The sequence below is a fragment of the Harpia harpyja genome, chromosome 1 (genome assembly GCF_026419915.1).
Source record: "Harpia harpyja isolate bHarHar1 chromosome 1, bHarHar1 primary haplotype, whole genome shotgun sequence".
NCBI classification, from domain to species: Eukaryota; Metazoa; Chordata; class Aves; order Accipitriformes; family Accipitridae; genus Harpia; species Harpia harpyja.
The window spans coordinates 56028145-56050549 of record NC_068940.1 but is presented as its reverse complement, the minus strand read 5'-3'; the positions used below and the strand labels follow the sequence as shown (position 1 = coordinate 56050549).

General features: G+C 39.2%; 1 protein-coding gene across 1 annotated transcript in view; it reads left to right on the top strand.

The window, feature by feature from the left end:
* CNTNAP2 (contactin associated protein 2) overlaps window positions 1-22405 on the top strand; it is a 1249274-nt gene that overhangs the window by 383442 nt on the left and 843427 nt on the right. The window contains exon 2 of the mRNA XM_052795237.1: window positions 1504-1614. Coding sequence (XP_052651197.1) covers window positions 1504-1614 — 111 coding nt within the window. The remainder of the gene's footprint in view (window positions 1-1503; window positions 1615-22405) is intronic.

The following is a 22405-nucleotide window of genomic DNA, read 5'->3' as shown; positions in this document are numbered from 1 at the left end:
CTGCAGCCAAAGCAGAGGGAGGAGAGGAATCGATCCTTCTGTTTTGTGGTATAAACAATAATAATGCTTAAACCCATCTATCTTCCCTTGTCAAAATTCCATCACTAAATAGTGTGGTAGTGAACTTTAAAGTAATTGGAATTGTCCTTTAATTCAGTGCAAAGCAGTTGCCCTTTACTCTTACCTGTGCTTTTATGCTGGTATGAATTTTGTTTTCTCCCTTAAAAAGCTCTCGGAGATTTGTGAAGGAAACTTATTATTATGTTAAATGCCAAAGTACTGATTCATGAATGAAAGTTGTTCTGTATTTCTGTGCTTCAGTTTCTATTGCTGTGAAAGTCATTTTATTTTTCATTACACGAGACTGGAAATTTTGAGACCTGCATTATAAATGACTTGATTCACTCACAATCCTTTTTTTCCCCTTAAAGCTCCTCTTTTGAGTGTAGGATTAATTCATTCTCCAAGTGTGATCCAGTCTGACCAAATCACCATTTTATAGTTGTACCAAAACGGTGGTGTGGCTGAGCATTAAATATGCTGCTTACCAGGAGTGGTCTAATAATGCTTTCTAGATACATAAATTGAGGGTGTTTCCACTTGCAGCAGAGCCTGTGTTGCAGTGCGTGTATTTAAAAAGATTAGTCAAGCAGATTGGTGTAGGTTATGGTTTTTTTAGGTTGTACCTGAAATGTAAAGGAGTAATTTAACCTACATATTTCAGCCATCTGTTGAAATAACTGAGGAAAAACTAGAACAAAGGCAGTACATTAACTATTGAAGTATTTGAGAAGTCAAAAGCCAATTCTCTTCATTCTAATTTACATAACTTCGTACCACAGCAGGAGATTTGTTTTAAACTATTTTCTTCATTAGAAAGGCAAAGATTCTGATTCTTTTTTTTCATCTTAGATGCTAATACCAAGTTAATCTTCTTTATACTGAGTAAAATAGAAGTGAAGTACTCAAATGGATTATAGAGATTATATTTTTTTTAAAAAGATTTTGTTAATTTTTTTCAGTAAACCTGTAATATGTGATAATTCGTACGCATTTATTAATATACCCTAATTTATTTTCTTTTGAAAAATATCCGGTTGTTAGCGCTTCTATTACAGAACTGAAAGTTTGTATCTTATCTACTTCTTATAAAGCTTTCATGATAATACTTTTCTTCAGCACTATGTTTTCATGTCACCAAAACCATTCCAGATGTGTCAGGGCAGGCTTTTTTTGTTCATTTGTAGTATCCCTAAAGAGAGTGGTGGCCCATGGTTAGGCATTACCATTACCTAATTTTTCTCTTTGAAGTCTTTGTTTTTCATGTAGAGGTGTGTGCCTCTTGGGTTTTTTGTGGGTTTTCTTGTGGGTTTTGGGTAGGTTTTTTGTTTCTTTGGTTTTTGTTGGTTTTGTTTGGTTTTTTTTTTAGTGAAATGTTGGGATTCCAATTAATATGTGTGAATAATTAACAGCAAAAAGTGAATCTGTTTTCTTGTGTTTCAGAAAAGTGTGATGAACCTCTGGTCTCAGCATTACCCCACTCCTCCTTCAGCAGTTCATCATCTATGACAAGCAGCTATGTGCCAGGGTATGCCAAGTTAAACAAGAGAGGAGGTAAGGGGCGCTCTCTACCTTAACGTTCAGATATTTCAAGAAAAAACAATGAATGAAACTTTTAATATGAAAATGCTTTTTACATAAAATAGTATTGCTTATGTTTGTTTTAACAAAGTTTTAGCTGTCTGACAGACCATTTTTGTAAACAGAATGAATTTCTATTTCATTGTATGTGACAGTAATTGCACTCCTTTGCACCACAGGCAGACGTACGCTACTAATAACATGTAGCAGCATGGGCCAAATGCCTAAGGTCAATGGAGTCATACGGTACAGTTGTATAATTGACTTCAGTTAAAAGGACATACCTGTGTTCATTGGGTAAATGAACATTTGCAAGGTCATGGTTGTTGGAGCAAAACTAAACAGCTTTGATGTGCTTTGTTGATTATAACTTGTTTCCCACCTTAGCAACGACTGCTGTCATTCATTTTTTTCTAGCACAACAGGAGCTTTGCCTTTTGCATGTATTTCTGTAATGCAATGAGGTGTTGTTCGGAAGTAACAAAGCCACCTCAACTTTGATGGTTGGAAGAACAGGTGTGTAAGTTGAATGGTCCACCTTGTCTAGTTATATCCTTAAGGCTAGGCAAATTTATTTTACGGTCTGAACACAAGTCTTTACCTTCACCCATAACAATTGTCATAGCTTTCCTTGACATTTCTAGATGTCTATATATATATACCATTTTGATATCAATCTCTAAATTAATTTCACAGGAATTATATATTTAAACATGAAACTTTAGATTAACAGAAAACTAGTATTCTGAATACTATTGATTTTATATTTTTCTAAATAGTATCAATCTAAAAGTCCTAAAATCTAAAGCTTCACTGATTCTTGTGAATCAGTTGCAAAATTTTATCTTCCTTCCAAAATACATGTAAAGAGTATAATGAATTGACTTAATGAACCTAGAATTTAGAAATACTTTCACTGTAGGGATGAAGAAGAGAGAGCAAGTGACTATAATGCCTCAATCTTCTAAATCCTGAAGATCTATAATAATTGCAAAACACCAGACTTGTAGAAGTTTGGCTTATTTGCGCTGCTGTTTTATTTTTCCTGCTTCTGCAGAAATTAGTTGCTCCTGCCTGGATACCATATTCTGCCTCCTAAAAAAACCAAAAAACATTGAAACAAAAGTGACAATCTTTTGTCTTTGGGTGTTTGTAAACAAAATCTGAAATCCTATCAAAGGGTGGAACACTCTTAAGATTAAAGGCTGAATTTGTTGCATTGAAATTATAGCCTAGGCTACCTATGTTCTCCACCAATTTTTTGTACTACTGTTTGTGCAGCTTCCAAGCCAAAAACCCCGCTACCTTATGAGCAAAGCCATGAATTTACTCTTAGCCTAATTGTAATCTTGATCAAAGAATAATTATTGGTCTAACTATTATTACAAAAAAAAGAAGGAAAGAAAAGAAAAAATACTGTTAGGGAGAAAAGTCTCAATAATAAAACAGACTATGTACACATACTTCCTTGTGTCCTATCCCTTTCTCTGGTGTTATGCTCCTGCTATCACAGCTCCTCTGAGTCTTATGGTGGATGGCTCTAGCTGGAGTGGGGGCTGTGGTGCGTTGTCAGTGTCCCAGACTCTTTGGTGGGAGGAGGATGCAGATGGATGAGTTAAGACCTGCTGATCAAACTAAAGGGCAAGAAGGAAATGCACAGGCAGTGGAAGCAAGGACAGGTATCCTGGGAAGAGTATAGGGACACTGCCCGGTTGTGTAGGCGTGGGGTCAGGAAGGCCGGAGCTGAACTTGGCAAGGGACACAAAGAATAAGAAGGGCTTTTACAGGTATGTCAGTCAGAAAAGGAAAGGTAAATAAAGCGTACCCCTGATGAACATGACTGGCAAACTGGTAACAACAGATGAGGAAAAGGCTGAGGTACTCAACTGTTTTGCCTCAGTCTTCACTGGCAGTCTCCCTTCCCGCACCTCTCGAGTGGTTGGACCTCAAGGCAGGGACTGGGGGAGCAACGTCCCTCCCACTGTAAGAGAAGATCAGGTTCGTGACCACCTGAGGAACCTGAACACACATAAGTCTATGGGACCTGACAAGATGCATCCCAGAGTCCTGAGGGAACTGGCTGATGTAGTCGCCAGGCCACTCTCCATGATACCTGAAAAGTCATGGCAGTCGGGTGAAGTCCATGGTGGCTGGAAAAAGGGAAACATTGCACCCATTTTTAAAACAGTAGAAAGGAGGACCCTAGGAACTACCAACCTGTCAGCCTCACCTCTGTGCCTGGGAAGATCATGGAACAGATCCTCCTAGAAGCTATGTTAGGGCACATGGAGGACAAGGAGATGATTCGAGACAGCCAGCATGGTTTCACCAAGGGCAAGTCTTGCCTCACCAACCTAGCGGCCTTCTACTATGGAGTGACTACATCACTGGACAAGGGAAGCGCTACAGATTTCATCTATCTGGACTCCTGTAAGGCCTTTGGCATGGTCCCCCACAACATCCTTCTCTCTAAACTGGAGAGGTATGGATTTGATGGGTAGACTATTCGGTAGATAAGGAATTGATTGGATGGTCACATCCAGAGAGTAGTGGTCAACGGCTCAATGTCCAGATGATCAGTGATGAGTAGTGTCCCTCAGAGGTCTGTGTTGGGACCAGTACGGTTTAATATCTTCATCAATGACATAGTGGGATTGAGTGCACCCTCAGCAAATTTGCAGATGACACCAAGCTGAGTGGTGTGTTTAACACACCTGAGGGGTGGGATGCCGTTTGGAGGGACCTGGACAATCTCGAGAAGCGGGCCCATGGAAACCTCATGAGGTTCAACAAGGCCAAGTGCAAGGTCCTGCACCTGGGTCAGGGCAATCCCCAGTATAAATACAGGCTGGGAGATGAAGGGATTGAGAGCAGCCCTGCTGAGAAGGACCTGGGTACGGGTGGATGAAATATTGGATATGGGCTGGCAACATGTGTTTGCAGCCCAGAAAGCCAGCCATATCCTGAGCTGCATCAGAAGAAGCATGGCCAGCAGGTCGAGGGAGGTGATTCTGCCCCTCTGCTCTGCTCTTGTAAGACCCCACCTGGAGTACTGCATCCAGCTCTAGAGTCCTCAGTTACAGGAAAGACATGGACCTGTTGGAGCGGGCCCAGGGGAGGGCCACAAGAATGATCAGAGGGCTGGAACACCCCTCTCCTATGAGGACAGGCTGAAAGAGTTGGGGTTGTTCAGCCTGGAGAAGAGAAGGCTCCAGGGAGACCTTATTGCAGCCTTTCAGTACTTAAAGGGGGCTTATAAGAAAGATGGGGATTGACTTTTTAGTAGGGCCTCTTGTGATAGGACAAGGTGTAATGGTTTTAAACTAAAAGAGGGTAGATTCAGACTAGATAGAAGGAATGAAATTTTTTTACAATGAGGGTGGTGAAACACTGGACCAGGTGGCCTAGAGAGGTGGTAGATGACCCTTCTCTGGATGTGTTCAAGGTCAGGTTGGATAGGGCTAAGAGCAACCTGATGTAGTTGAAGATGTCCCTTCTTATTGCAGGGGGGGTTAACTAGATGACTTTTAAAGGTCCCTTCCAATCCAAACTATTCTATGATTCTATGCCAATGACAACATTGACATGGTAGGATTTGTTTGAGGTTAATTGTATGTCTTTTTAGGGAATAGGGTGAGGAGAGCGGCACAATCAAGGGGGCGAAGCTGTAGACATGGGAGACCCTGGGGCAGGTGGTGCCCTGGCTGCTGGGGCACAATCTCTTGTCCACAAGCAGGATGAGCACTGCTGGTGGGACCAGCAGGTTCTGCCAGTTATCTGGAGATTGTCACGCAGGAAGGGATGAGCCAGGTCTGATGTAAAGCCAGGAAGCAAAATCCATAAGTGGGGAAGTACACGGGATGGGGCTGGGCATGGATACACCTATGATGTGGCTCAGGTAGAGCCTGGGCATTGAAATGGGACCCCCAGGCTCACAGGCAGGGTGAGTGGGTGCCCTGCTGGGCAGGGCAATTTTGGCCTCAGGGCCCTGACATTTATCTTGGTTTATTAGTCTGCAACTCCATATGTCTGAATTCTTTGCATGTGTGTGTTTTACACATGTAGGATTCTTGTTCTTTAATCTCTTTTGCTCTTGGTTTTTGTTCTCTAAAAATCAGTCTTAGCCACCTCCCAAGGCTGCTTTCTTTTAATGACTATTAATTGACCTGGTGAGTTGCTTATAGCACTGCTCCCTCTGGTACCACCCTGTGCCTGTATTTTCAATATCTCTACTATCGTCCCATGATTGTAGTCCTCTAGACTACATTTTTATTCTACAGTAACAGTTTGTTCTCTGCAGAATATTGACTTTAGGTACAGAAATATGTCAAAATTGTTATACTGATAGTCAGTAGCCCATGCAATCACAAAGCTAAGTTAAAGGTAAAACAGATTAGGCTATGTTACCTGGTTGTTAGAGAATTGCTATTACAACTAAACGAGCTAAACAGAAGGCGAAGTCTAGCTTAGAGAAAAAAACAACTGACAAGCTTTAGTCCTGCAGCCCTGTAGAGTTGATGCAAAGCCTGTGGCCTGACAGGAGCATTGGCAATTTCTTTGGCTTTAGGCCTGCAGACTAGTAGATAACACTGTTTATTGCTCCAGAAATTTAGAAGACTTCTGAGTGAAGTGCTGTTTTATGCTGGTTTCGGGATTTTACTTCTGTGTTGCCTTTATTTTGTTACATGCCTTTTCGTAATTCTCATTCTTTCTGTTGCAGTATGTCTGAACATAGATTTTGATAGGCTGTTGTGTCCCTTAATTTGTGTTTTCAACTGTTCATTGTCCAGATGAAAGAAGTTAAGGAATGGTTCAAATTCTGCTTTATCTGATCACAGTTATGTTCATATGCATTCTATTCCTGTTCTAAAATAGAAAAAAGTCACTAGAATCACTTTAAGAAAATAAAGCTTTGCATCAGCTTGGTGGGCAGGATCTTCAAATTGATTTTAGATGACTATTTCTCCTTTTAGTTTACTAGACTACTTATTCTATTGTAAGTGAAAGGCAAATCAGACATTTGGAATTTAATTTTTTTCCTTTAATTATATTTACCCTCCCGTTTCTTACTCTTATAATCACTACAGTGAAGTTTCTTTTAATGATGTTTCTTTAGCAATATGGATCTACAGTGCTGTTATTAATCAAACATTTGCTTAATTTCCTCTGTCAAAAGGTCATTTGAAATTTAGTTGCATCTCTTTGCTTAAATTGCAACTTCTTTAGACTGTTGTCATCCATCTCTTAATACCTATGAAGCCTAGTATACATACTTTTCAAAACTGAAGCTTCGATATGTACATTACCTAATTTTGCTTTCCCAATTCTAGTGCCAGTAAAAGCACTGCAGAATTCAGGAATATGCTTAACATGTGGACTCGGCCTTCGCTGTGTTTACCCTTCTGCTTCTACAAATGATGGAAAATAGCTCAGTTTTAACGCTGAGCTATTTTACAACATCATGGAATTACAGATATTGCTAAGCAAACCAGTAATAAGGGAATCCAATTTTTTTTTTCTCCACAGAGTCATTATCAGCTAATAGGTTCCCAAATCAAATGTGCTATTTAAACCACACTGTGCTCAAGTCATTAAATGGAAAGAACTGCCCCTCCTCTAACCCCAGACCCTTTAAATTAAGGAAATGCGCATTTGAAAATTCTAGTCTCCAACCCAATTATATTTTTCTTTGCCGTTTTCATGGCACTTCACTCTAGGCTGGCAAAACACTTTAGCAGATTAGATAGTATATTTTATTCTATTGATTAAGACACTGATTTACTGAACAGTCACATCATGTTATTAAGAAGGTTGCAGTTGTGACTGTCGTTGTTCTGGTTCAATTTCCTGTTAAAAATATTGCAACTGGAAGGATGCACATCAAAAAGTTTAATTTTTTCAGTGGGTTTTAGAAGGCTTCAAAAGCAGAAACATCCATGAATTTATTCCTAATGTTTGATATCAGTTTGTTTACAAATCCTGTAACTAGTGATCTAGGCAAACAGAACTAAAACTTCATGGAATGGCATTGATCTGGAAACTGAGCCTCCAGGGTATTTTGCTATGTCAGTATGTGAGAATGTTTTACATTTTCCACAGCTGTCTACTCAGAGCCCTGTAAGCCTTCACTGATTTATGGATTAGTACATGTCATGGTTTAACCCCAGCTGGCAAGTAAGCACCACACAGCCACTTGCTCACTCCCCCCCCGTTGGGATGGGGGAGAGAATTGGAAGAGTAAAAGTGAGAAAACTCATGGGCTGAGATAAAGACAGTTCAATAAGTAAAGCAAAAGCCACTTGCACAAGCAGAGCAAAACAAGGAATTCATTCACCACTTCCCATTGGCAAGCAGGTGTTCAACCATCTCCAGGAAAGCAGGGCTCCATCATGCGTAACGATTACTTGGGAAGACAAACACCATCACTCCGAACATCCACCCTTTCCTCCTTCCCCCAGCTTTATATGCTGAACATGACATCATATGGTCTGGGATATCCCTTGGGTCAGTTGGGGTCAGCTGTCCCAGCTGTGTCCCCTCCCAACTCCTTGTGCACCCCCAGCCTGCTCGCTGGTGGGGTGGGGTGAGAAGCAGAAAAGGCCTTGACTCTGTGCAAGCACTGCTCAGCAATAACTGAAACATCTCTGTGTTATCAACACTGTTTTCAGCACAAATCCAAACCATAGCCCCATACTAGCTACTATGAAGAAAATTAACTCTGTTGCAACCAAAACTAGCACAGTACATGTAGTTACTTCAAAGGAAAAGCAGATTTGATGGACAAAGTATAACTTGATTGGAAAAGTTAACTTCTCCAAATCCTTTTACTTGGTGCTTCGTACTCTTCTGCATTGCCCCTTGTTCTTGTTCCAATCCTCATTTCTTGTTAGGGTAAGCAAAGGAAAGCATCCTGAGCTTTTTGGGGGGAAAAAGAGAGTTATTTTTAATTAGAGGAAAAACTGCTGATTGTAGAAACAAATATTCAGCGGTTACCTGCAGGTGTCTCAATCTCTTGCAAATGCATACCAAAATGTACTAAAATTTGAAGCCCCAATTTCTATGTCAGTGAGTAAGAGCGTTTGATTTATATAATTGTTACAACTGTGAATCTGTGTTTCCACAATCACAAAGAGCCAGAGTCTTGGGGGTACAATGCATGTATGCATTTTACACCATCTCTCACTGATCCCCAAAGCACCCCAACAGTCTCATGGGCTGCCTTCCCTCTTCTTCCTTCCTGGGTGCTTTCAATCATAGCAGCTGTGAAAAAGAAGTAAATGCTATCATTTAATTATCATGGAAAGAGTTAGGGAACAAGAAGGCCCCAGAAAACTTAGACTATTTTGTTGTCCTCTCTTTGCGAACAAAAGAAGGTGGTTCCTCTGCTATACTACTACTTAACAACACATTTCACTGGAATTAGTGCTGTGTGAAGCAATTCCTGCTATACCTATCAGACCTGCAAAGAAATGGGGTGAAGAACCTTTGAAATGTAAGGTGTGGCAAAACTTATGTGAAGACTGGAATGATGCAATGAATTGCATAGTGAAAGTAGGTTTGGGGAAGGTAGAGCGTGGTGACTCCTGACTTCTGTTAAAGGCTCCTAAGCAAAAGCTTGGATTTAAAAAGCTAAATGGCACTGAATTAGCAACTGTTCAGATGGAGGTCGCTGTAGTCAGAGTCTATCAAATTATCCTTTTGAAAGTAAGATAATTTTTCATTTTAAACAACTAAGTCTTAGTGCTATACAGTATTGCAGTATTTTTTTGTATTTTTTTAATTATAAAAATTACTAGCATGTTGTTCAGTGCCAATATAACAAAGGTACAGACTATCTTTGAAATGCCTGTAGTTTGTATGAGAAAACAAAGCACCACAGAAGAGGAGAAATGCACGTGGCTTTTCTTTTTTGTTCCTGTCACTATCACTTTTATCTAAATATATGCAAACATTGTTAATTCTTTGAATACTATAAAATCCTAAAACTTTTTACTTTGGATGCACTTCTTAAAAAATATTTCGAATATTCTCTCACTTATCAGATCACATTCTATACTTACGTAAACCAAACATTTCTAAGTGTATTAAATGATCCGATGTAATATTTGGAGAAATATAAGAACGTGTTACCTTTGAAAAAAATATTTAATTTTCCTTTTCAAAATGACTGACACAGGAGTCATTCACACTGGCACATAAATATGTGCCATTAAGTTAACAGCCCTGTAACACATTTTAACTGAAATCTAGTTAGTACACTAGCTAAAAAGATTTCAGAGTTCCTTCCATTTTTGTCATACCTATTGTCCTGAAAAAGTAGTCCATATTGCTACCACCTTACTAACTCAAGTGGAATCCGAGGAGAGTTTTCAATTAGCTCATTCTAGAGCTTTTTAAAAATCTATCTACAGTAGCTTTTGCATATGTGATGTCAAGGTTATAAGGTCTAACATCTTATGACCTGCCATCAGTAGAATCAATGGACTGTATCACATCATAAGGAGGATTCTTAGCACACCTTGATATAATGCATTATCAATCTTCCTTTTAATGGTTCCCAAGCTATTGGACCTTACACTTCTCACTAGTACAAGAATTAATGCTGCCCATCGTCCACCTCATACCATTTTAATTTAGGGAAGAAATTCTACATTATTTCAACATAATGTAATGTTATATAATATAATTGGAAGCCACTTGAAACTGAGCAGAGTCTCAGAACTTCAGAAATAATCCCAGCAGACAGTGAAAGTATGAAGGTCATAATGAATCTTTGGATGTATGGAAATTATCTTTTGCACAGTGGAATAAAGAAGAAGAAATTTGGTATCCAGGGCTCTCTTTCAAGTCTAGTATTAGGGAGGAATCTGAATCTGCCAACAAAATTGATAATGGAATATGAGGGGAAGTTTCTGTAGGACAGTTGATGTTCAAAAAGCAGTCCTTTTATCACCGCTGTGTAACTCCTGTCTAGGCTTTCATGTTGCTTTTTAATCAAGGTGCTGGCATTGACTTGTTGTCGGAATTATTGATCTGTCTATAAAACAAGCATCAGATAATTTAACTGTTGGCATAGGTGTAATTGAGACAGTATGTTTTTTCTCAGTGGAGTTTTAAATTTTGGCTTCTGTGTGGAAGATGCAAGAACTTATCTATTATAGGATATGTCGCTTTTATTCCCCAAATCATTCTCAGTGAGTCAATCAGATCTGTTCTGCAACAGCACTATCAATATAAAAAAATGCTTGTGGGAGTCTCACCTTAGACACCACTGGGTGTCACCAGGGGATACCTGGCCTAGGCTCTTTTTAGCATGGCTATTAAAACCTCCAATACTATAACCAATATCACTACTTCTCCAATTCCTTATTACTTTTCTATAATGGGATACAAGAAAGATTTTATGTAGTTTTCCTTTTGACAAAGTGAATGTAAAAGCGATGGTTAGCATTTGCCTGGATTCTGTGAGCTGTTTGGGTTCGTCCCTTCACGGGACTTGCCAAGAACTTAGTTTGGGTGTGAATCTCAAGGTAAAAAGGTGCTCTCTTTACATTAACATTGTCTAAATAGAGACAGTAGGGAGCTAGAGTGCAGTAATTAGCACGCTGTAGATCATCACCTTAAATACTGCAATTTCCTTGTGTTGACAAGACCTTTGGGCACACTAAGAATGCCTGTATGCAACTCATTATATTTTGATTAAAACCCTCTTAGAGGAAAGTTATTGCAGAGTTGCCAGTGGTTTGTAAAATCACTGCCCAGGTTACTGAATGCTGTCTTTTCTAAGTAGGTAAGCACTTAAGAGTAATAGATAGAGTAGCATAAAAGTACGGTAACAACCATGAGAAAAAGAGTAGTATCATCCACTTAGCTTTTGTCTGTCTATAAGACAGCTCTTGCTGAGTAAGAATTTATAAATAATTAAAACATGTTGCCTTTAAATAAATAAATAAACAGTTCCCTTTCTGTAAATATGTGCTTTAGATAAACACACATTGTACAATCTAATACAGTTTATTTTCTGAAACTATGCTGTGTAATACGTAGTAGATGAAATTAGGTGATCGGAAGTCAGGGCAAATTGAATATTGCTACCTATTAAATAATTACTTTTCTATTTAAAAATGTGGAAAATGACTTATGACTGAAAAAAATCCTCTAGTGGTTCATTTATTAATGCAACCTTAAAAACATATTTGCACTGGACATTGCATTCTTTGTGTTGCACACAGTATAAACAACACTATTTCTGGGATGTTTTAGAGAGACTACAAGTAACTGATATTTTGTTTTGGTTTGGGTTTTTTTTGTTGGTGGTGGTTTTTATTCACTTCAAGACGTAGCTCCTTTAGGAGCTCCTTTACCTGTGAGGGTAAATGAAAACACTTCCATTTTATTAGCAAGATTGTCTTTTGGTATTATTCCTAATAAAATTTTTGTATAACACTAACTTCAACCTCTGGATTTTTTTCTTCTTTTAAAATCCATAAATAATTCAGGCTCAGCTCATCATTTGTGATTTCCTTTGGAACTAGAGAGAAAAGTCTTGTAGGAAAGGTATTTATCCCCTCACGGCTATTATTTCATGGTCAAATGTTATTGCTGGATTCATATAATTTTCTGTATGTCTTTATCTGCTTCATATCCTACCACGTAATCCATTTTGCTTATTCCTCACCTTCAAAATAAATAGCTAGGCACCCCGCTTTGATTTCTAATGCAACTCATTTCAGCTCTGTGAATGCTCGTATCTCTGTTTTGAAAACAGTTGTGATTGCCACTCGGTTGACCTTAGCACTTGTTTTCTGTGCTTCAGTGATCTGGCCCTAATGGAACATTTTTCATAAATACCTACATTTTTTAGAAGGAATTCTTAAAAATACAAAAAAAAAATGTTTGCACTAGCTCATTCCTCTGAAACCACAGGCTATTTCAGTCTCTGAAGCAATATATGGGGCAGTAGGAAAAAATATCCGTTGCAGGAAGATAGTAGATTTTGTGAAGGGGCAGGAAAAAGAAGCATCAAAAAGGGGAAAAAAAATTACCAGTGTACATCCAGGTCAAACTGATGCATTGCAAAAGTAACTTTAAAAAGGAAAAACATCACCTTTTTTCATTCAAAACACAATCCAAGTAACAGAGTCTGTGGAAAGTGAAGCTCAAATAATTGGATAAAAATAAAGCATCATTAGCTTATGTTAATTTACCATATCCCAACTAATACAGAAAGCATGACCGTTTTTTCCAGTTCATAACTAATTTGTTAATTAAAGTGTTCAGAATACCTAATTGGCTTATTTAATGCATATCGAGATGGGGAGGAGGAGAAAAAAAAATACTGAGTTATCTGTTAAACTTTGTGTGTGAAACTTTTTCTACAGCAATTGTTTGCAGAGGTAGCAGTTCCAGGTTCAGCTGGATACATAAGGAAGATGGGTAGCTGTCTAGGGCCACAGACAGACAGGGACAGCAGATCTGCCCTGGCTCTGCTGAGCAGCTAGCTTTTTTCAGACAAAATTCAACTTACTTCATTAATTGTTTCTGAAGCTAATGAACAGCTGACTCTGGTAGGAAAGCAGCTGTGCTGGTGGCAGAGAGTAGGCAGCCTCACAGCCAGCCAGACCGGTTCCATATATCACAAATAAACTTTTCCCATACCCTTAGGGACCGGTGCAGCTCTGGCCGTTTACCCCAAATTCAGTGCTCTTGACTATGCTAAAAGCTCAGAGTTTAATTTGAAGGTTTCTCAAGCAGCACTGGGACATTAACCTGTAAATAGTTAAATTTGTTTAGATGTTCTTACTGGCTTCATCTCTATGCTATCTTGAAAAGGCAGACCTGATTATCTCTCCAACTCCACTCAGAATACTTATATTCTTATTTGCATTTGAGCAGGAGCTAATGGTCTCAAACATGGGGTGACTGACAAGTTTATACTTGAGCTTTATAGGTGGTATAGTATATCTGGCCTTTCTCTTTCTTACTGTTTGCAGTCAGCTGCTTCAAATTTCACACAGACAAGTCATGCACATAAGATATGTTGAAAGTTCTCACACTCTTTCTAAAAGTGATTATACCTGTATTGCATTTATTTGGTATGTGTTTCAGAACCATTCATGGAGTTTACATTCACAGAAGTGTCACCTGTAAGTGGAGGTGTTATTGTTAGTCAGATGACACAGAGGTGTTAGTGCAGGAAGAGTATTGCCAATGGCAGGTTCTTGCCTGCATAAAGACAATCTTTCACAGCAGGACATCAGTCCTTGTAAATCAGGCACTAAATTAGATAATCAATCCATTTAAAGATTGCAGACATTACCTCTGGTATCTAATTTCAATTCTTAAAGCAGGGAGTGGAGCTTTATCCTATTTAAAAAGCTAGCACACTTTATAATTAAATTTTAGAGTTAATATAAAGGGTGAGACTTTGGCTGAAAAGTGCACGGTGATGACACACTGGAGTTCTGCTAGATGCCTCCTCTACCCGATGCCTCGTTGTCATGGTTTAAGCCCAGCCAGCAACAAAGCAAGCACCACGAAGCCACTCGCTCACTCCCTCCTTCCCCCCCTCGCCCCTGTGGGATGATAAGGAGAAATATAAAGGCAGGGTCGTGGGTCGAGACAAGGACTGGGAGGGATCACTCACCACTTATGGTCACAAGCAAAAGATAGGCTCAACTTGGGGAAGAAACAAAATCAATTTAATTTACTACCAATCAAATCAAAACAAGGATATTAGGAAACAAAACCAAACCTTAGAACACCTTCCCCCCACCCCTCCCTCCTTTCCGGCTCAACTCCACTCCCGGTTCTCTCCACCTCCTCCCCGCCTCAGTGGCACAGGGGAACAGGGGATGGGGGTTGGGGTCAGCTCGCCACACCTTGTCTCTGCCGCTCCTTCTTCCTCAGGGGGACGAGGACTCCTCACTCTTCCCCTGCTCCACCGTGGGGTCCCTCCCACAGGAGACAGTCCTCCACAAACTTCTGCAATGTGAGTCCTTTCCGCAGGCTGAAGTTCCTCACAAACTTCCCTGGCATGGGTCCTTTCTGCAGGCCGATCTTCAGTCACAGACTGCTCCAGCACGGGTTTTCTCATGGAGTCACGGCCATCTTCGGGGGCCTCCGCTCCACTGCTCATCTCCGTGGGCTGCAGCCTGCCGTCTCACCATGGGCTGCAGCTTCTCACAGGAGCCACCCTTGCAGCCCCTCCCCCGCTACCAAAAAACCCGCCACACAAACCCAAAACACTCGTCTACATCGGAGTTGGCACATTTAACAAATTAGAAAATTTCATGCTTCCTCAGACAATGGAACTACTGTGTTTGCACAGATGAGTGGGAACATATGGAATTAAAAAAAACATGGGAAAACTGGCCAACCTCTTTTGACAGGTCCAGTACATTTAGGAGTAGCAGAGGCTGACAGGTTAGATATCCTAGGTTAGGTTACAGCTACAGATACTTCAGACCAAGATACAAAGATGTGTGAGACTCAGCTGGAATTGAGGCAAAGATGCAGTGAGTGTACAGAAAGTGCACTGTCAGCTGCTTCCAAGGTAGGTGCCTCTTGTCAGACAGTATGAGTGTTTCACCCTCTCCTGCACACAAAATGCAGGTTTCCTTCCATAGATGGGTGTAGTGCAACTGGTAGATAGCTTCTTTGAGCACAGCCAGAGCACTGCCTTTCCCAAATAAGACATAAACAAATGTAAAAGCTGGTAGAAATGGGAGCTATTTGGCTACCATTATAACCTCCTAGTACAATATTATACTGAAAGAGAGAAAAGAAATAATGTAGTAAAATGAGGCTATTCACTGCAGCATGAGAGTGCGCAGCTATTATTCATTTTTCAGCCTTCACAATTAGACTTATATTATTCACAAGAAAATCTGAACTACACAGTAAGAGACAGGACATTAATACTCATTTTTCTGTATGTGAGTTATTACATAAGTCACAAAAAATATCTCTGGATCTGGAAGAGTCTGACTTGGCATCCAGTCCCAGGTCATAGATTTGCTGTTGGTTTCACTTTGTTTTGTCTCATTTTCTTAGATGAAACTATTTTTTAACCCGTTTGTGTCTTAAGACTCACTTTAATATTGATAAAAATGATGCAGGCGCACGTACATTTGAAGGAAAAGTGCATCAACTCATACTGAGCAAGATCACTTACTTCAGAAAACTTCAGCTTTGCGCAAGCCTTGTATAGCCAGTTATAGGTGAAAAGGGAACAGGTGAACGATAGCATGGTGTATAGATCCCACTCAGAGGGCTTTGAGCAAGAGAAAATCCTTCTCTTGAGCAAGAGAGAGAATAATTTTCCTTTTTTACATTTATTAGGTTATCACTGTAGCTGACATTAGAGTCAGGTTTGTGCAGAATGGCAGATGACTGTAACACTGCAGGGTGAGAAACTGTTGGTGTAATTAAGAAGCAACAGTTTAGTTATGGTGACCCAGATAGATTAAAAAAAAAAGCTGTTATACTGTCTGTGCTCTTCCCTGTATGGAGATTTGTTGTGCTGAAGGACAGCTAAGGACCAAGCAACCCTCAGAAGAAATGTCAATAGTGGTTTAACCCTTTCCTCCTGCTATCTGCCCTACATTTCTCCTTCTGAAGTGATCCATTTGTTTAGCTGTGATGTATTGTTCATACAGGATGATATTGTTCTGTATTGGATGTCTTTGGTAGTTTGTCGCCCAACTTAGAAACGACTGAGTATCAATAGTGAGCTATTGTCTCTTCAGAGCTGCAAACTTTTTCTGACTGCTTCTAGGACAGATTTTTATTTCTTTTAGGACAGACTTATATGCTTTGTGACAAAATTTGTTTGAATCGTCAATTTTCCAAGTCATTCAATGTTAGATAAATTGTTTCTACTGAGATTCATGGGGCTGTGCATTTGATAAGCAGTTGAAAAAAAGAAGAAAGCTTGAAAAGCTGCTTTTGGACAAGTATTTTAGATGTCTTTGCTTTTCAGTATTGACTACCATCACATTTAGCATTCCTGCTGGGCTTTTAGGCACTTTACTCCCAGTGAGCTCGTTCTGCTTTGGTTAAGAAAGTTGTCAGAAATTATCTGATATTTATAAGGATCGAAGGGTCCTACAGTATATAAAAATAGGTGCTTGACTGTGTCTGTCAACCACATAATATTTATAGATCAGGAATGAGTAGCCCGTAAGTTATCTTATAGCCATCCTTGACTTCTTAGCTTCTGCTAGTACAGACTGGGTGATATGAAGATGACTTGGTTTTGAGGGAAGAATCAGGTGACATTGGGCAATGCTGTAAAACAGGAGTAAACAAGATTGTCACTGAGTGAAACAGGGTATTGAGCTTTTGCTGAGAAGGAAATATATAATAACATAGTGCTGCACTGAGAGGGCTTTAGCTGACATTCTGCCAAATGTAGAATATATAGAAATTAGATGTTTCTTTTATACAAGCCAAGTTGGTTTTAATATGTACTGAGAGAGATGGTACATGAGCTGCTTTGCTGTCTTCAGTACCAAGAAGTTGTCTATTTTCTATAGCAGGGAAAGAATCTCCAACAAAAGCCAGTGCTGGGATTATTTAACTTGCTGACTTTAGCAGCTGGTCAGCAACATTCCCCATAACACATTTTGAATACATAGAGATGATTGTTGCTTGTACATGTTGGTTTCCAGGTGGGTTTTTTTTGTCATGGGGTTGGGTTTTTTTTCCTAATTGTGATTAACCAGTTTCTAAATTAGGCCAAAATGGTGCTCAGTTATCAGGAAGAAAAAGTTGCATGCCAAATTTTAAAAATAACAGTAATTGGGAGACCAGAGAAGCTATTAATTATGAGTCAAATCATTGTGAGCAATCTCTAAAAGTTACTTTAATGATCTTCTAGTTTTGAGGCAAAACCAAATTCTATATTTTATATGCAGAATATGTTATCTTAAACACACTGGTGATGCTGCTTTAGCTCTTTTCTTCTCTTGAAACAGTAAGTAGCCTGAAATGCAGCTAAGGCGGCAACCAACACATTGACCAGCAATGGCTGTTTGATGAGCCACATCCAAAGTCATCTGGAAAGGAGTACTATAGCTGGGGATCAAAGCAGAGATACCAGAAACTGAGTAGGAATTGGCAATAAATTATTTTAAACGTTCCAGTTCTCAGGTTTCTGCTAGACTTTAATTAAAGGAATTATATTGAGCCCTTCACAGGGAATGGTTTTTCCGCAGCTGTCTACTCTGAGGCTGGAGCACCTTGCTTATAAATATGTAGTACTGGCCACCCTTTGAGAAAAGCTACTAGCTCACTAGGTGTGATATGGCAATTCCCATGTTCTTATCTTGTTCTCTTACAGTTGGTCCCTCCATGAGGCTGGAGTCACAATGACAGGGTTTGCTGGGGAAATCTACAGGCTTAACCAATTTTATGGATGATTGCGACATTTTCAGACCCTCAGACTTGCCTACAGAGGCAAGGAAGTTTAAAGGAACAGAGGAAGTTAACTGAAAGTAAGAAAGAAGACAGGAGAGACCCCAAAACAAATCAGTTTACCCTATTGGCATAGATCCAGAGCTTATTGAAAAATAGAGTTGGGACTATGAAGTAAAAACTACAAACAAGCTCCTAAGTTAATAGAGATAAGGAAACAACATAAAGCCTTTGGTTTGACAAGAGCATTGGAGTTACCAGAATCATTAAGCTATATCATTTTCAGTCACTTGAAAAGAGCTTGTCCCCTTTCTCTCTGTCTTCCGTTCCCTGAAAACAGAAGTGTTCTCATTTTAGGGCCTTAGGCACTGGAAAGTTTTTCTGTTTCACGTTTAGAAGGTTGCACACATTCTTCAGCTGGCCACATAACTGCAAAAATTCATTGTCTGCATAGTCTAACATGACTCATGAAACAGCTAAAAGCTTAGCTATAGAAATGCTTATAATGATTTCAGGAACTTAATGTTCATTACTTTGCAAGCAAGGAAATTGAAGGCAGTAATCATGGCTTTTATCTTGTAAATTTACCCCAAGAACTTTAAAAAGGTCTAAAGATTACAGCTAAAGAACAGGATGCTGCTGGTCAGAGTAATGAGCAGCATTGTGAGATTTCAGCTTTCTGTCAAGGTGCTATAATCTATTACAGAAAGTTATTTAATTATGCACTTTATATTCTGTAATAAAAATAAATTGACTGGTTTACTTCCAAAACGTCCAATTAAATATAGGTATTATTTTTCCAAAATACCAGAAGCTCAGCGTTAGCATTTTGCAGAAGTAAGTCCTTTGCCCAGCAGAAGTGGTACTACTAACTTTCTCCAGCTTTCTCCTTGTGTATTAGACAAACGCTACTTATGTTATCTTGTGGTGCAGAATACTGCAAAACCACATGAATGGCATAATAGTGTCCCAACAGACACTGATAGCCTTATTTAAAATATAATGTTAATACCGGAAGTTTAATATGGGCTGCTATTGTGGATGATTTTAAACTATCAACAGTACCAGCCAAACAGAAAATTTTTGAATGTGAGGTCTATAAAAACTTAATTAAAAAAATTATGCCTAGAGTTAGTTTTGATGTTGATCAATACCAGCAGTATTGGTTAGTAAGTATTGACAGAGTTTTAAATAATGAGTATATGCAGCTTTCTGACAAGCTGTACTTAAAACATGCTCCCACTTCCTACTCCCTACACAGAAAAACTAAGGACTTTAAATGTGTAGAAACTTGTAGCTATTTTGGGAAATTTAACAGGAATGAGCTAAATTGTGAGAGGTTTCATGAAAGTAGGAAGAGGAAAAAAAAGAGATAAAGAGATTTGCAAATGTACATAAGAAAATTGGGCCCCTAAATTCCATTAATTTTCCAGGCAAGTTTAGATCATAAATCCCTTTCTGGTTTTAAAATTTAATAGAGGGAGTGTCACTCTTTTTTCTTTATAATTTACATGGAAAACAAAAGGTAGGAGTAACATTAATTCATTTGTTGAAACAAAGCTACATTGACATGCAGTGGCTATAGAGCTAATTCAGTAAACTGCTTTCAACAAATTAGGACACACTTTAAAAAGTAGTTGTCATCTGAATACCACTGTCTTGTTCGGACTGAAGGAATATGATGCACTTTCGCCTGTGCATAGTGCTAGTGAAGAAAGATTATGTAAAAAACAGAACCATTTGTGTTTGTTCCTAAAGGGACCCTCAGGCCAGAGAGTTCTAAATGTCTTTCCTGGCTTTTATTAAGCTAATGTACCATGTCCACATTTGATTTTCTGTTATTCCCAGAGGGGTTATATTGTTCTTCTTAACTATGTGTGTTTGAAAGTATAGCATATGCTTCTAGAATATTAAATTGAGCATCAAAATTTCCTTTGCCAGATAGATAGATGAACCAATTTATCTAAGAATTTCTTTGAAAGAAGAGCTCATGTCAAATACAAGAGGAAAATGCCACATGATAAAGCTAGTCCTTTGTAACAATTATCCCCTTATAAAAAGAAGGATTTTGTCATGCAACTTTTCTGTCTCTCTATTGGTGGTTTAGCACAGTCAAAATTAAAATCCCTGGAAGTGTCCAGAAACTCAGTTTAATAGCACAATAATGTCTGGATATTCGGGGGGGGGGGGGTTGGGGTTTGGGATGTATAAAGATACTTGTAGTTTGTAGGTACAAAAAGCTAATTCCCTTCTCTGGAGGAGACGCTCAAGGCCTTCAGCTTTCTCACAAAGCTTATTGCCATGGAAGGGATCCTTTCTTATGAGAGAAGACTGATCTTTAGGGGCATTTGATGCCATGTGGTACTTCAACTCCATCAAAAAAGATAGGTTAAATCTGTAACAGTACTGGTACCCTCTGTGTCACAGCTATTTCCATGACCTCAGATTCCAGGAATAGATGTTCATGGCTAATGGGAAGAGGCATCACATCATAAAAAGAGAGATCACCAAGAAAAGTTTTAAAAGGTTTTATGACATTAAAAAGCTGGTGGCTGTGGCAGAGGCATTGTTAAGTTTGTGGCAGCATGCAGTGGTTTTGGTGGTAGTCAGGAGCAAAGTGCATTGACATAATTCACAGCTTGATCTGAAACCTGCTGATGGAAAGATGTCCTTTGATTTTGATAGCTTTTGGATCAGACATTTTGTTGGCACCATTGTCATTTTCTTTTTATCCCAGGCAGGCATTAAGCAAGTGTATGCTGCAAGTCATCAGCCTGATTGAAAAACATGTAATAAGCATTGCTGCGATTTTGGAACACTGGAATGTACATGGAGATTTTGCAGTTCCTTGATTCCTGAGGCTTGTCACTTCAGAAACCCAGCTTTAGTGTTGAAGAAACTTGTCACTGCAGATCTGGCATGATAGAGTGTAACACAATATGTTCTGACTAGCATGTAATCCTTCAGCTGACGGCTGTAGCTCCAGGGATGTTAACATGGCACAAGCTACTGTTTTAGATCACTTTCCATGGTGCTTGGCAATGCGCAGCCTTAGAACATGAACTTGTCAAGCAAAATTGTACAAACCTTGAGAAAATCAGTGGCAGTTAAAACTATTTCAGTTACTGTGCATTTAAGGACTTTTATGATAAGAGCTAGGAATGTAATGCTCTTGCTAAGATGTTGACTATGATCCAAACATGCATTGTGCCAGGACAGATGTAACAGAGAATTTCAACTCTGTAAATAAAGATGGGTAGAAACCCTATCCCCTGAGGAATCTTGTGTCCAAAATACTTTCCTCATGTTCTTTTAATGATTAAGAATCAAGTATGAAACCTTTTTTTTTTTCTGATCTTTGATGAAGAATATTAAATTACAGGTATCTTGCCTTTCAGATTTCTGAGTGATTTTGTAAATCCAGCACTTGATCTTGCACATTGCTGAGCTCATTGTTTGGTTCCACAAGAGGCACTGGTGTCTGTTTGTTGTGGTTTAACCCCAGCCAGCAACTAAGCACCACGCAGCCGCTCACTCACTCCCCCCCCCCCCCAGTGGGATGGGGGAGAAAATCGGGAGAAGAAGTAAAACTCGTGGGTTGAGATAAGAATGGTTTAATAGAATATAAAAAGAAGAAACTAATAATGATAATGATAACACTAATAAAGTGACAGCAGTAATGATAAAAGGATTGGAATATACAAATGATGTGCAGTGCAGTTGCTCACCACCCACCAATCGACGCCCAGTTAGTCCCTGAGCGGCAATCCCCCTGCCCCCACTCCTCCCAGTTTATACACTAGATGGGACATCACATGGTATGGAATACCCCATTGGCCACTTTGGGTCAGCTGCCCTGGCTCTGTCCTGTGCCAGCTTCTTGTGCCCCTCCAGATTTCTGGCTGGCTGGGCATGAGAAGCTGAAAAATCCTTGACTTTAGACTAAACATTACCTAGCAACAACTGAAAACAACAATGTTATCAACATTCTTCTCATACTGAACTCAAAACATAGCACTGTACCAGCTACTAGGAAGACAATTAACTCTATCCCAGCTGAAACCAGGACACTGTTCTAAGGTTATTGTGCAGATACTGACACCACTCAATATAATCAGCTGTAAGCACAATATTCAGAATTTTTGACCTTGTAGCAAAATGTTGGAAAAGTTAGCAGAATGGTGTTGTGTCTGTTATAGGACAAGCTTAATCTACTCTTACTTTTGTGACTATAGTATTTGTCCAACGATGCTAACAAGTGACTATTGGAGGAAGATGAAATATTTTCTACTCCTAATTCACTGAGTCCATTGTGAAACTACTGGTAAATCTTTTGTGATAAATT